The following is a 15,932-nucleotide window of genomic DNA, read 5'->3' on the forward strand; positions in this document are numbered from 1 at the left end:
GTGACCAGATATGCAAGTCCTCTTCAAATTTCAAGTCAATTGGATGAAAATTGAGGATTTTAGAAATTTGGCCTATGTTGAACTTTTGGCCTATGTTGACCTCAAGAATACTTGGTGGATGAATTCAGTGAGCAGATATGCAAGTCCTCTTCAAATTTCTTCGATGGCGATTTTAGAAAAATCTTCGATTTTACAAGTAATAAATGCAAATGCACTACCCTCTGCTGAAGGCAATAAGAGGAATACAGTACATATTGCTATTTTACAAACCACATTTCCTTGCACAGGTGACATTGAGCTCCGTTTGTCCAATAATTGGCAAGCTTGTCTTCTTTTTTAAAAATGTTTTCCTCAATAAACGAATTGAATTTGTCACATCAGCCCAAAACTATACTGCTGCTGAATCTCCATTTTTACATCAGTCATTATTGCTTTCAACAACAAATCGTTTTGGGTGAACTTGTATTGCAATTATCATAGTGTAATCATTTATTTGCTGTATTCCACACCATAATGTTCCTCAAACTCCCTGAACTTCCTATCCTCCTGACCATCCATTTGGTCTCCTTGGACCGCATGTGACTCTTCAGTCTAGCCCAAGTACGGAACTTGACAAAAGATATGGAAAATTTGGCCGATCGAGTTCTTGATGCTGCCACACATACCAGCCAGAGAGCAGACGATGTGTTCAACAACGCGACCCTCGCTATGCCTTCAGTGGACATAGAAGGCCTACAGGTGAGACTTGTTCACATTGTGCAATCAATTAATGAAGTGCAAAACCAAACGTGTTTCCCAATGTAATTCTACTTGTGTTGCTTTCCGGATTCCACAGAAGTGTTCCACAATAACTCGAGCAATGGCAAAACAACTTTTGGCAATCGCATTGGTGACCCCAATACACTATCAGAAATGGTAACGGGGTGGGATGAAAGATGGCAAGTGTTTTGGCCCTGAAGCCAATGATGGTGTCTACGTTGAGAGATATTTTGACTAGAATGATTGCTAACTGCTCAAACCTTACAGGAGCAGGTTGATGAGTTCACCAATAATACTGAAAGCCTGGAGAAGGATCTGGCCTCGCTGCAAACCTCACTAGCTCAACTCGAGAATGAAATGGAAGCCTCAAAGAAACAAGCCCATGATACATTGCAGACTGGTCAGCGGCACCAACAGGTACTTCATATCATTTTCTAAAGTATGCTCATGTTTTGGTGATGACCGTGTTTGCATGTACAATGTTCGCTGGTTCGTCTCGATACAACTTCATGAATCCATCGCACCTGCCGCTATCATCACGACTCCTTGGCTGGCCCATCTCCGTGTGGTCCATTGCTCTGGGATTGCACTGTAGTCCAATCTTTCTCGGCTCCAAGATTCTTTGGATCGGTCACTTGCCCTGCTTGATGCTGATGAGCGATTGGCCATGGCCATAGTCCTACAAGCTGAGGAGTTGAAGGACTGCGTGCAAGACAAGATCGCGTCTGCACCCAACCGTGACCAGGTACAGAGGTCAATCCGGCATAGCTTCTGGCCCTTTGAACCTGGACTTGCTGGTGTGCTGCCTTATTCAGCCTCCCTGGTGCTTCTTTCTTCATGGGAATGCTGATGGGGTGGCTCCTCATGAGGCTCAGCTGCCTCCATGAATGAGGTTCACCTCTGGGCCTTGCCAGGCACACAAGAGCCCTTGCAATCGGAAAAATGACTGCAAAATGGTGACGTTGGTGGTTTCCTGCCTTAGTTTGGTTATACCGTATTTCCAAACTATGGAAACAGCAAGAACTGCTTACATCTGAGCAGCTCTGTGCCTTGGCCTCATATGGTGGTGGGTGCTTTTTTTCCTCAAGGCCTTTGAGGTTTTCAATGTTTTTCCCCACAAAAAGGCAACCAGAGGTCTTTGAACCTCTGCCTGGACACAGCCACTGAAACACGGAGTCTCCTTCGCCTCTGGCTCTTTCTGTTCCTACTTGTTTCCTTTCGTCATTTCTTCTCAATCCTCCATTCCCCTTCCTTGTTCACTGCTTCGGCTGCTACTGTTGCTGTCAGTGCGGGTGGATCTGTTGTAAACCTCTTCCTGGACACAGCCACTGAAACACGGTCTCCTTCACCTCTGGCTCTTTCTGCTCCTACTTGTTTCCTTTCGCCATTTCTTCTCAATCCTCCTTTCCCCTTCCTTGTTCACTGCTTCGGCTGTTACTGTTGCTGTCGGTGCGGGTGGGTTGGTTGTAAACCTCTTCCTGGACATAGCCACTGAAACACAGAGTCTCCTTCACCTCTGGCTCTTTCTGCTCCGACTTGTTTCCTTTCGCCATTTCTTCTCAATCCTCCATTCCCCTTTCTTCTACACTGCTTCGACTGTTACTGTTGCTGTCGGTGTCGGTGCGGGTGGGTCGGTTGTTCCAATTTTATTACCGATCTCAGTCGATCCATTTAGTGAGAGTGCAATTTGTTGAGGCATTAGTGTGCGAGTGAAAGGAAACGAGTGAGCCAAAGCTACGTTTTGTGAGTCAATAAGATTTTGTGGCGTGTCATTGTGTGGACGTCCAGGTAGCCGACGAGTTTCTGGCCCGCGTTGATGCTGCAAGAGCCAAGGCTGAGGCAGCTGTGGATGCTGGAAACCACACACTTCAGGAGGCCAAGAACATTCTCGGCTACATCCGCGGTGGGGACAGGTGGCAAGGAGGAGGGATATTTGGGATTTTCAGAGCAATGACTAGACGCTCCTTTAGACTTTCACATCACTCCCTTGTAACTAACAACCCACGAGGATGTACGGCCGTTATGCTACTGTGCTTGTGCTTTATTCGTTGAATCTATGAGTACAGTGGAAAATTCTCACAACCACAATTTAGGCAAGCTATCCAAAAAGGCTTTGAAATCCTTGTCCAATATACCATTAGAATTCTGGGATTTCATGAAAATTTACAAGTCATACTTCTATATTGCTATGCTGCCCACTTCCCAACCACACTACTCCTAGCACTGTGCCCGGCAGTCTGACAATAGAGTTGCATACAATTTTTACCATTATTAGTGATATTCAGTACCGTTACACTATTATTAGTCGTAATTAGTGAGCTGACATTATGGCCTAGACTTAGAGGAATGCACATTCACCTCGAAGCTGTCTAGCCTGGGTTTTAATCCTGACCCAGCTATAAACTGTCATCCCGGTGTTTCACAGGCATGGTGATTCATCAATTTGTGTGCCGTCCTTCGGATGGGCATTAAACGGGCGTTCCATCTGCCGGCATTAGTTGGTGTGTGGAGCTATGCTCTCACGATAAAGCCGGACAAAATGGACGACACCAGGAACAAAGTTTCACTGAGCTATTTATTTCTAGCTCAACTCAAAAGCACTGAAAAGCCCGATAGCCGGGCGGCAATTTATAACCAAAGTCCACCACACAAAAGCCACGCCTCTCAGGTGGGGCGTGGTATGCAAATCAGTAAGCCACGCCTCTCAACGGGGCGTGGTATGCAAACCAAATGTCCGCCCGGGCAAGGCAAGTCTGGGCAAGTCCGGACGAGCCCGGGCAAGTGACCGCCCGCCGGTTACGTCATCGGCCGGTGCAAGGGGATTGTGTAATGCTTCCGGCAACCGCTACATGCGCCCCCCCCAGAATTAACTTGCACCGGGAGAGTCAATTTGAGGGGGGTCTTGATGACCCGGCCGAAACGACCCCTGGCGATTCGTGTGGGGGTGGTAGGTGGTGTGGCGGTGGATGGTCGGGCGGGGGGATTGGTTGACGGGGGACGGCCCCGTCGTGGAGGAAGGGCCAATCGTGGAGGTTGGTCGAGGTCCAAATGGGCCGGCTTGAGGCGGTCCACGAAGATGTGGTCCGGTTTGCCGCCGATGTCCACGATGAACGATTTGTCGTCCCTCTTCAGGACCCGGAAAGGTCCATCGTACGGCGGCCGGAGCGGTCCCCGGTGTGCGTCGTTCCGGATGAAAACGTACTCCGCAGTGCGAAGTGCTGGGGGGACGTGGGGTTGGGGGCAGCTGTGATGGGACGTGGGCACGGGGGCAAACCTCCAGGCGGCCTCCTGGAGGACCGAGCGTTGGTGAGCCGCGGACCAGGGGCCGGTGGCGTCGGGGATGAACTCGCCCGGCACGCGCAGTGGCTGGCCGTAGACCAGCTCGGCGGTGGAAGACTGGAGGTCCTCTTTAGGGGCCGTTCGGAGGCCCAATAGGACCCACGGCAGCCTGTCAGCCCAACCGTCGTCCTGGAGGCTGGCCCTTAGAGCGGCCTTCATCGAGCGGTGGAACCGCTCGCACAAGCCGTTGGCTCGGGGGTGGTAGGCCGTGGTGCGGTGTACCTTGACCCCCAAGGCCTGGGCGACCGCGCCCCAAAGCTCAGAGGTGAATTGCAGGCCTCTGTCGGAGATGTCCGAGGGGGCGCCAAAACGGGCAACCCAGGTGCCAATGAAGGCCTGCGCCACATCGGCGGATGTTGTTGATGCCAGCGGGACGGCCTCCGGCCACCTGGTGGTCCTGTCCACCATCGTGAGGAGGTGGGTGAAGCCCCGCGAGGAGAGAAGGGGTCCCACCAGGTCCACATTGACGTGGTCGAAGCGCCGTGCGGGCACGTCGAATGGTGCCAACGGGGCCTGGGTGTGCCGGTGGACCTTCGCGCGCTGGCAGGCGACACAGGCATTGGCCCAGTCGCGGACGTCCTAACGGAGCCCGTGCCAGATGAATTTCGCTGCCACGAGCTTCTGCGACGCTTTCCGGCCCGGGTGGGATAGGCCGTGGAGGGCGTCAAAAATGTGCCACTGCCATCCGGTGGGCACGATGGGGCGAGGTTGGCCCAGGGAAACGTCGCACAGGAGAACTGTGCCTGTGTCCTCGAAGGGGACGTCGGCCAACCACAGGCCTGTGTCCGCTGTCCGGAGGGCTTGCACCGTGGGGTCGGCGGTCTGATCGGCCGCCATGCGGGTGAAGTCCACCCCGAGGTGGACGGCGTTCGCGCCGGACCGGGAGAGGCAATCGGCCACAGCGTTGTCCTTGCCAGCGACGTGCCGGATGTCCGTCGTAAATTCGGACACGGCGGAGAGGTGGCGTTGCTGGCGGGCCGACCACGGTTCTGCAACCTTGGCCATGGCAAAGACCAGGGGCTTGTAGTCCACAAATGCCGTGAACGGGCGGCCCTCCAAAAGATGGCGGAAGTGGCGAACGGCCAGGTAAAGGCCGAGGAGCTCGCGGTCGAAAGCGCTATACTTGCGCTCGTTAGGGCGAAGCTGTCGGCTGAAGAAGGCCAGCAGTTGCCAAGCCCCGTTCACCCACTGTTCATGCACGGCGCCCACCGCGTAGTCGGAAGCGTCCGTGGTGAGGGCGATGGGTGCGTCGAGCGCCAGGTGCGCCAGGATGGTCGCGTTGGCGAGGGCCAGCTTAGCGCCCGTGAATGCCTCGTCCATCTCTTTGGTCCAGGCGACGTCGTGCTTGGCTGGCTTGCCCCGGAGGGCTTCGTACAGGGGGCGCATGAGTTGGGCGGCGCGAGGCACGAACCGGTGGTAGAAATTTACCATTCCCAAAAATTCCTGTAGGGCCTTGATGGAGCGGGGGCGCGGGAAACTTGTGACTGCCTCCACCTTGGTCGGCAGCGGAACGGCCCCGCGCTTCGTGATGCGGTGCCCCAGGAAGTCGACGGCCGTTACGCCAAACTGGCATTTCGCCGGGTTGATGATGAGGCCGTGCTGGCCGAGGCGCTCAAAAAGCGTGCGCAGGTGGATGAGGTGCTCCGCACGGGAAGTGCTGGCGATGAGAATGTCGTCCAAGTGTAGACGAAAAGGAAGGTGAGGTCGCGCAGCACGCTGTGCATCAGCCGTTGGAAGGCCTGGGCCGCGTTCTTAAGGACGAACGGCATGCGAAGGAACTCGAAGAGGCCAAAAGGTGTAATTACCGCCGTCTTCGGCACGTTGGCCGGCCGGACGGGTACCTGGTGGTAGCCCCGAATGAGGTCGACCTTGGAAAAGATCACCTGCCCCGCCAAACGGGCGGGAAAGTCCTGTATATGTGGTATCGGGTACCGGTCGGGGGTGGTGGCGTCATTGAGACGGCGGTAATCGCCGCATGGTCGCCATCCGCCACCTGGTTTGGGCACGATGTGCAGGGGTGAGGCCCACGCGCTATTCGAGCGCCGCACAATGCCCAATCGCTCCAGCGCGTCGAATTCCGCCTTCGCCACGGCGAGTTTGGCCGGGTCGAGGCGACGAGCCCTGGCGTAGACCGGTGGACCTGTGGTCGGGATGTGGTGTTCGACGCCGTGTTTGACGGCGACGGCCGAAAACGTCGGCTGCGTGAGGGCGGGAAACTCGGCGAGTAGGCGGGTGAAATCGTCCGCGGCCAGGAGAGCGCAGGCTAGCTTGCTTGGTGCGGAGCCGCTCAATGAGCAAGCGAGCGAGCTGAAGGTCTCCGCGTTGATGAGCCGACGCCGTTTGACGTCAACCAAAAGCCCATGCGCGCAAAGAAAATCTGCACCTAGCAAGGCCATGGGTACGTTCGCCGTGATGAAGTCCCACCTGAAGCGCTGGCCCCCGAAGCAGAATGCGACGCTGCGTGAACCGGAGGTGCGGATGGAGGAGCCGTTTGCAGCGACCAAGGCGGGGCCGCAAAGCGCGGCCTGTTTGTCCTGCACCGAGGCGGGTATCACGCTCAGTTGAGCGCCGGTGTCGCACAAAAAATGCCGCCCGGACGCTGTGTCCGTAATAAACAGAAGGCTGCCTGAATGGCCGACGCTCATGGCAGGCAGCGAGCGCCGGCCTGGTCGTTTCCCGACCTGCCGAAAGTGCACGGTGGGCGGCACGTTCTGGCCTTCTGCCCGAACCTGGCGTGGTGGTAGCACATGGTCCGCTCTGGTGGAGGCTCCGGCAGTCGCGTCGGGTTTGGTCGATGGGGCGTCGCAGCGGCCGCTGCCTCCAGTGGCGCTAACTCGGCCGGTGGTGGCGCCGGTCATGGCGCGGGCGTTGCCTCGGTCGGCCCAGGGTTCCAGGCGGCCGCTCCGACGTGTCGCCTGGCCGAGAAAAATTTATCGGCCTACTTGGCCAGGGCGCGAGGGTCCGTGATGGGCGCATTTGCCAAAGCTAATCGTACCTGCCCGGGTAGCTGCCGGAGGAACAGCTCGCGGAAGAGGAAATCTGGGCTGTGGTCGCCAAGTGGAGCAAGCATGTGGTCCATGCGTTCGGCAAGCATGTGGTCCTCACCCAGCTCCGGGAGGTCGAGCAGTTGTCGCGCGCGTTCGGTCTCCGTGAGTCCACGAAGACCGAACGCATGGACCACATGCTTCCGGTAACCGCTACAGGTGGAAGTTAAAGATCCCATAGTGTCATTCGCGAAGTCTAGACGAACTATTGTCAGCACCATGGACAAATTCCACATCCCTGTCCCAACCATCAGCGGCACATCCGCGTCCTCAGCCAATGATGCTCCCTCGCAGCCTTGTGCTGCATAAGAACAAAATAAGTCAGTCAGTACTGTTACCAGCAGCGTACCCACCCCTACCTCTTGTTCCATGGGTGTAACACGGTCTTCTGGCACATACCTTTATATGGTGGTGTATAGGCAATAGACCACTGCCTCAACTGCTGCCGAAAATACAAAATAACCCAGGTTACATACATGAAGCAAAAACATGGAAACTGCTTATGTGCATATATAATACATCGTTGGTATATAGCTTGGATAATTTCACTTTCACTGGCCCATAGGCCAACACCAGAGGCTTGAAGCCTGAACATACTGTCTCCTTCACAAGGTCTATGACACACTAGCACAACAGCTCCAACCTTACGGTATTTGATGATCCTTTGAACAGTCGCTTCGGTTGTTTTAAACTGAACGGAAAACGTATTGGGAGGGCATGGCGATTGTGAATACGATACTTCCGAAGATGTGTTCGGCTTACCAAAGCACCAAAATGGTGGACATATGATTTTTCTTCTGGTTACAATTGTGGGTGGTGTCAGGCCAGCTTTCCCCCCAATGGGTAGAGAGTAGACATACAAACACTTGCTCTATTATCTATAGATTACCATTACACTATTAGCCACAATCAGTACCATTACACTTTTGAAACCCATAGTCGGTACCATGTACACTATTGTTAGTTATCATTACAGTATTGTGAACTAAAGTCAGTTATGGTTACCCTTACAATATTGTTGAAAACGTACTGGCAGGGATGTTACGTTAGATTAAGCGGAGCATACAAATAGGATTTAATTACAGGGAAAATGAGTAGGTAAACTAATAGCTAAGGTAATGGGGTGTGGACATGACACACACATGGTGGGCCAAATTGTCTCCTCCTTTGTTTGTTTTCGATTTATTCTACTTACGATCACGCACCCTTTTTTATATCCCCTGTTCAGATTTTGACCGCCGCGTTGCTGATAACCGCACAGCAGCGGAAAAGGCTCTTGAAAGGGTTCCTGAGGTGAAGCGTTTGCTCCAGGAGGCAATGGAGAGAACAGCGAGGGCAGAAAGACAGTTGGGATCAGCTAAGCAAGACGCGCAGGAGGCGTTGAAGGTGGTACGGCAAGCAGAGTTCGTGGCAAACAACACACATTCGGTGAGAGGCCCGGTTGCTCTGTACATATATGTACTTGTGAAAGTCATCCTCACAACTCAGGAGTTTAACTCAGTCATGCGCACTCAGTGTTAAAATCCATGGTTCACTTCAAATTCTCAATTATGGGGAAGAGTCCCTTGCACTCCCCTGGTACTACCACTACCATGATGTAATGAATTAACAAACGAGTGTGTAACAAAATAATCATGTATGTAGTTTGTTTGTGACGTCACTAGATTGGTACTTTCATTACAGAATTTGGCATTATTTGCACTTTGTTGGTTACATTTTTAACCTTTGATTTGCTTTGCTTCGTGTAAGTTGATCAAATGTGCACAAATTTCCATGAGCGGAACTTTACCTCTGCCGCCGAATGTGGATGGAGGTTATGTTTTCACCCGTCTGTTTGGTACTTGCAAAATCGAAGATTTTTCAACTATATTGGTTGGTCTTGTGCATTATTCTGTGCCTGTCTGTTTGTCTGTCTGTCTGTCTATCGCCCACAGGTCACAATTTTAAACCGATCCTTACAAAACTTCACCAGATGGAAGAGTTGGTCATAAGGAAGTGTTATTTTTGGTCATAAGGAAGTTCTAATTTCTAAAATTGCCATTTTTCATCTGATTGACTTGAGAATTGAACAGCATTTGCATATTGAGTTACTAAATCGGGAAACCAACTATTTTTGAGGTCAAAAGGTCAAAGGTAAACTCAAGGTCTAACTTCCGAAATCATCAATTTTCATCTGAAAAATCATCAATTTTCATCCGATTGGTTTAAAACTTAAACAGCAATTGCATAGTCCCTTAGTAAATTGGGAAACCAATTATTTTAAAGGTCAAAGGTCAACTCAAGGTCAAACTTCTAAAATCATAAATTTTCATCTGAAAAATGTCACTTTTCATCCAATTAACTTGAGAAATTAAATTACATAGTGCATCACTGAAATGGGAAACCACAGGTCTATTTTTGGGTCAAAAGGTCAACAAGGTCAAATTTCTAATATCAATTTTCATCTGAAAAATCATCAATTTTAATCCGATTGACCCCAGCTTTGATCAAGATCGTCAATTTTAATCTTAATGAAATGGACAATTTGATGTATCCATGACAACCTTTTATTTTGATGAGGGGTGGATTTTGCAAGTATCATGTTCTGCCTGACGTCTTCTTGTTTGTTTATTGGCAACCAGACTATCTCAAAAAGTTGTAGACGGATTCAGACAAAATTTGGTGGAGAGGTTAGGTATGTGACAAGGACGAAATGATTACATTTTAATGAAGATCCAGAACTGGATCCAGATCCGAGACTAAGTCATTCTTCACCAATGAGAGACAGGGAAAAAAAATGATATATATCAGGATATCTCAAAAAGTTGTGGATCGATTTGACGAAACTTGGTGGACAGCTTGGGTGTGTGACAAGGAAGAATCGATTCAATTTTGGTGAAGATTCAAATCCGGATCCGGATCGGAGAATATTTAAGTGATTCTTCACCATTCAGTGATATGGCCAAAAACTATATGTAACATATTTCAAATAAGTTATTGACGCCTTATGACAACACAAGGTGGATGAGTTGGTTAAGTGACAAGAACAAGGCGATTCGTTTTTGATTCAGGTCCGAATCCAGATATGGCCTATCAGTGGGATACAAAACATAAACTATTCACCCTGGCAGAGGTATGCTCCCTCCTGAGTGCCGTTCTATTTACTGATTGATCTTCCCCTAAAGTTATCTGATTCATGTGTTACCTGTTTAATAAAGTCTAATGGAGGTGTGTTCCCACACAGGGCACTGAGCGGTTAAAGGAAGACACCATGGATCTTTTATCATCGGCGCAAAATCTGATTGGTGATGCAAAAACATTAAATAACCAGCTTGATGGTGTGCAGAAGAACTTCAAAGAAAAGCAAGATGAAGCAACCCAGGACATGGAAAAGGCTAACCAGGTACAAACATCATCAAAGGCCTTCTGCCCGAAGTGCCTTTGTGTCAGATCTTTGTTTTCCAGGTTTAGCGTGCCCAGGTATTAACTTTCATCTAGAAAAGCAAATACTACAATGGAATTCAGCAGAGCTCAACTTCCACCATAAAAAGACAACCAGTTAATTTGTGCAGCTTTAAGTTCAACTTGGTATAAGTGAGCCACGTGTTACCTTCTATAGATGTGATATTATTCCTATGAAGGTGTAACTGAGCCATGTATTACCTGGTTGTATATGTGATATTATCCCTATCTCAGTGTAACTGAGCTATGTATTACCTGGTTATAGATGTGATATTATTCCTATCAAGGTGTAACTGAGCTATGTATTACCTGGTTATAGATGTGAAATTATTCCTATGTAGGTGTAAGTGAGCCATGTATTACCTGGTTATAGATGTGAAATTATTCCTATGAAGGTGTAAGTGAGCCATGTATTACCTGGTTATAGATGTGAAATTATTCCTATGAAGGTGTAAGTGAGCTATGTATTACCTGGTTATAGATGTGATATTATTCCTATGTAGGTTTAAGTGAGCTATGTATTACCTGGTTATAGATGTGATATTATTCCTATGTAGGTGTAAGTGAGCTATGTATTACCTGGTTATAGATGTGATATTATTCCTATGTAGGTGTAAGTGAGCCATGTATTACCTGGTTATAGATGTGATATTATTCCTATGTCGGTGTAAGTGAGCTATGTATTACCTGGTTATAGATGTGATATTATTCCTATGTAGGTGTAAGTGAGCTATGTATTACCTGGTTATAGATGTGATATTATTCCTATGTAGGTGTAAGTGAGCCATGTATTACCTGGTTATAGATGTGATATTATTCCTATGTAGGTGTAAGTGAGCTATGTATTACCTGGTTATAGATGTGATATTATTCCTATGTAGGTGTAAGTGAGCTATGTATTACCTGGTTATAGATGTGATATTATTCCTATGTAGGTGTAAGTGAGCTATGTATTACCTGGTTATAGATGTGATATTATTCCTATGTAGGTGTAAGTGAGCTATGTATTACCTGGTTATAGATGTGATATTATTCCTATGTAGGTGTAAGTGAGCTATGTATTACCTGGTTCTCCAAGTGATATTATTCCTATGTAGGTGTAAGTGAGCTATGTATTACCTGGTTCTCCAAGTGATATTATTCCTATGTAGGTGTAAGTGAGCTATGTATTACCTGGTTATAGATGTGATATTATTCCTATGTAGGTGTACTATGTATTACCTGGTTATAGATGTGATATTATTCCTATGTAGGTGTAAGTGAGCTATGTATTACCTGGTTCTCCAAATGATATTATTCCTATGTAGGTGTAAGTGAGCTATGTATTACCTGGTTCTCCAAGTGATATTATTCCTATGTAGGTGTAAGTGAGCTATGTATTACCTGGTTATAGATGTGATATTATTCCTATGTAGGTGAAAGTGAGCTATGTATTACCTGGTTCTCCATGTGATATTCTTCAATTAAAATGCTATGCTGGTGAAGTGGCAGCGACAACCATGAATCATGTTGAGCACATTGCATTTCAAAGGAATTAAGCAGGCTGTCATATTCACATTCAATAAGATGTTTAGGTGCTTTTCACAAGTTTGGACTTTGGACATCATAAACTTCACTACAAATGAAGTGCTCTTGTGTAAATTACATGAACTAGCTTGTTGCCCGTGCCCGCACGGATTTCTAAACAGGGTAGGGATGGAGGCGGTAAAATGCAAATGGCATCTTCTGCCGGAGCAGACAAGCTGAGAGCATCAATTCACATTTATTGCCACGTCTGATGCAATTTAAATGCTCGAATAATGGCGAGGTGCTCCATTAGAAACCGTTTGGTCGATATTTGTAGCTTTTTCATGTCTAGGGTCGTAATAAAAAGTTGTATTGGTGTCAAAGCCAGTGATCAATTGCAAGCTAATTGTGGGATGAAAACATTTGGACTTGGATAGGGCAGGTGTGATTGCACATGGCATTTTCATGTGAGCTTGAGTATGATTGCCTCCACTTCACTCTAGTCTGGTGGAGCTTTAATGAATAGAGAAGTTGTAGATGAGATGTACTCAATTTGTTGAATACCGACACATTTATCATGTCCGTTTCCCTTTACTCCTCTTTCTCATTCCTCCTCTTCATATCTCGTTTCTCACAAACGATCAGGCAATTCATCAAGCACAAGAATCTGATGCCCTTGCCAGAAAGGCACAAAACGCCATAAGCCAAGCACTCAACCAAATCAGCAACCTACTCAAGGAGATCAGTAAGTCCAACCTTGCCCTCTTATTTGATGTTAATGTATCCGATCATACCATCGTCACTTCTGTGCCATTAACTCCCCCTTCCCCGGCTGTCTCCAAGATAATCTGGGCCCAGTGGACGAGAGCTATCTTCAGGAACTCGAGCGGCAGCTGAAAGATGCCGAAAAACTACTCAACGGGGAGGACCTAGAGAACCGCATCGCTCGGCTAGAGGAAGCCAGGAGAGAACAGGAAGTCGCCCTTAAAAACTACAACGACAACATTGATACCATCAAGGCTGACGTTTTGAACTTGGTGGAGATTCAAAAGTCTCTGCCGTTAGACTGCTTCAACGCAGCAGGCATTGAGAATCCGTAGCACCACGACAGTCTTCCTTGCTCATGTCCTTTAGACTACTCAGACATCTGTCCAGAATAGTTTTTTGCTCTTCCTCAATACCCCTCTTTTATCCGTTTTCTGTCATTATTGTCAGCAATCTCATCAAGACTTTCCTCTCATTCGGAATACTGTCTCTTCACAACCCAAAGCCTTTTTCTCTGCCCTCACCTCTTCTTTCTACCTACCTCCTGCTAACTTTGTTGATCTTAATTCACCTTTCCTGCCCACCAGACTGCCGCAAGAGCCTCTCCCACTTAGTCCTGGTTATACTGTTCTACCAATCTCTTAATCAATGTTCCTGCACTCTCTATAATCCCTTCTTTTCCCTTTGATATTTATTTTTGTTTCTCCTCCTTTCTTCAAGAGTCCAGCTCGCCAACCCTGCCAATTTTGTGTTGGCAAAAAGACGCATTTTATCACCGTAGTTAAATGGAAAAAAGATTATTGCAAAGGCATTTATCGTGCTTTTCCCGATAATCCTAAAGGAAGTTGCTGATGCGTGTAGCCGAACAAAGGTGGGTTTTTATATGTTGTATTTGATAGAAAACATGTTTTTTAAAACATGGAGATTCAGCCTTACTATCCTCATTCATTCCCTTGTGAATGAGTTTGTTCTGCTCGGTATGTTTCCTTTCCTTTACATAGATGCTGCTTCTAAACAAGCACATTCAATGCACACAAACCTTTCATTGCAGCTGCTCTTGTTGGACTCACCATTTTCAGTATTTATCTGCATTACCATCCCAATCCTGTCATACAGAGCCAGCAGAACAAGCCAATACAAGCAGCATTTGGTTTCACGTGATAGCCAAGGATACAAAACGTTTTGTTGGCCTGTAGCTCATCGTCCCCAGCCTGCCGTGCCAATTGTCAAACTGTACTTTGTCCTCAGGTTGTTTGACCAACTGGTTAGATGACCATTCACTCGGGCCAATTGAGGCGCTCGCCAATCCAGCCATCTATGCCAAGCAAGTGGAGCAGATGGTTCGTCATGAAAAAGGGAAATTGTTCCACGAAATTATTTATGATCTACAGAATTATTCTTTGCATTATAATTGCCATCTTCTGCCACTGGAATATATATATATAGACTCCCGGCTGGCATTTGCCACAGCTTTCTAAAAAATAAATAAATGTTTGCCTTGTTGATGCTCTGGCACCCACAGGGGTGGTGCGTGTATGAAGTTGCTGCGGGCTGGGAGAGTTGCAGCCATGACCAGCTCGGATAAGGAGATCTTTTATGCCCAACCCGCAAGCCAAATATAACTGATATTCTGGTGCTAAGACTTATGAAAGTGCTATATTTTGTAATTTAGCATTTATTGTTGCCTTTTTCTGAGATGGTTGTCTCGTTTGTATATAGTTTTGATATTTACAACACTCCATCTTACCTGTGGTGGCTTTTTTGTCATTTTCCCAAAAGGAAACTCGGAGGGAGACGAGAACGGGTCATTTGATTGCACAGAATCCGGGCCGTACCCCCACTCCCACCCGGGCATTTGCATCCAATGTTGCACCGGCAATCTTGTTTTGTAATGGAAATCACAGTAAATTTTTGTATAACCACTGCTCTGCATTTTTGTTTTTCGAGGTTCCCATAGCTAATTGGTGGTGGGGTGGGAAAGGGAGGGGGGGGGTGGGAAAGAGAGGAGGGGGGGGGGGGGGACAGGAGGGAGGAAATAGTCGTATTGTATCATTTGCATGAAGCGACGACATAGCGGTCAGGAGGATGCATGCGTTGGCTGTAATCAGCAATGGTACAGGTAAACCATAGCAATCGGGTGGTCTGTGCAACTTGGCGACGTTTTTTTTTTTTTTTTTTTTGTATACAAGATCGTGAAAGAGCTAACATTAATCACACAAAAAGTCTAACTGACACATAAAACACAAAATAAGGGGAGCAGTAGACAAGATGGGGAGAGGGGGAAGGACACAAACACAACATTTGAGAGCAGGGACATCGAGAGAACTGTGGGAAGGAGAGGGCTTGGAGGGAGGTGGGAGAGGTATAAAATATATGGACACTGCAAGGACTTTCAGGAAAGAAGTTGGAATTTCAAAAAAGTGTTCAGCAAGCATTACCAAATTAAATTTGGCTGGATATCAAACAAATACGATCGCTGCAAAGTCATTCTGTCACAAAGCATGAATGCAACTCATTTTAACAAGATATTAAACATTGGCAATTGAGAACGGAAGACATCAAAAAAAAAATTTTTTTTTTTTTTTGTGTAGTCAAGCCTCGTGGAAGAGATGGACCACAGAACAGATTCTTAACAAAAGTAATTTTTCTTTTACACATTACCCAGATATGTTCAAATTATATTGTACTCCGCCCCTCGCTATTCTATCTCCAGGCGCTACACGACTTTATCGCCGGGTGCCGAAGGCCTTCAAAGACCGGCGATGAAGTGTGCTCAAAGGGCATACTCAGTTTTCACTTCGATTATTTTTTTGTTTGTTTGGTTTCTTGTTTGTGTAGGCGATATCTCAGCCATTCTTTTTTCTTTTTTTTTTGGATACAGAATCGAGGCAGCCATTCTTTGAATGAGGAAGCTGAAATTTGAAAACAATAGTGAAGAAATGCTTTGGCAAAACAGTATTTTAAATTAATTAATTGATCAATTGATTAATTACTTCATTATTAGCGATTAATTAAGTACTTATTTCTTTTCTTATCTAGGCAATATCTCAGGCACCTTTTGAGCTAAGAAGCTGATAT

At 47.4% G+C, this 15,932-nt stretch overlaps 1 protein-coding gene across 1 annotated transcript in view; it reads left to right on the top strand.

Annotated features, from left to right (window-relative positions):
- LOC137432803 (laminin subunit gamma-1) overlaps window positions 1-14,778 on the top strand; it is a 112,258-nt gene extending 97,480 nt beyond the window's left edge. Inside the window, exons 22-28 of the mRNA XM_068125025.2 lie at window positions 591-738; window positions 1,027-1,176; window positions 2,548-2,662; window positions 8,371-8,570; window positions 10,366-10,524; window positions 12,735-12,834; window positions 12,933-14,778. Coding sequence (XP_067981126.2) covers window positions 591-738; window positions 1,027-1,176; window positions 2,548-2,662; window positions 8,371-8,570; window positions 10,366-10,524; window positions 12,735-12,834; window positions 12,933-13,189 — 1,129 coding nt within the window. The 3' untranslated portion in view covers window positions 13,190-14,778. The remainder of the gene's footprint in view (window positions 1-590; window positions 739-1,026; window positions 1,177-2,547; window positions 2,663-8,370; window positions 8,571-10,365; window positions 10,525-12,734; window positions 12,835-12,932) is intronic.
- Window positions 14,779-15,932: the final 1,154 nt, after the last annotated feature.

The sequence above is a fragment of the Myxine glutinosa genome, chromosome 8 (genome assembly GCF_964187855.1).
Source record: "Myxine glutinosa chromosome 8, kmMyxGlut1.1, whole genome shotgun sequence".
Taxonomy (NCBI): domain Eukaryota; kingdom Metazoa; phylum Chordata; class Myxini; order Myxiniformes; family Myxinidae; genus Myxine; species Myxine glutinosa.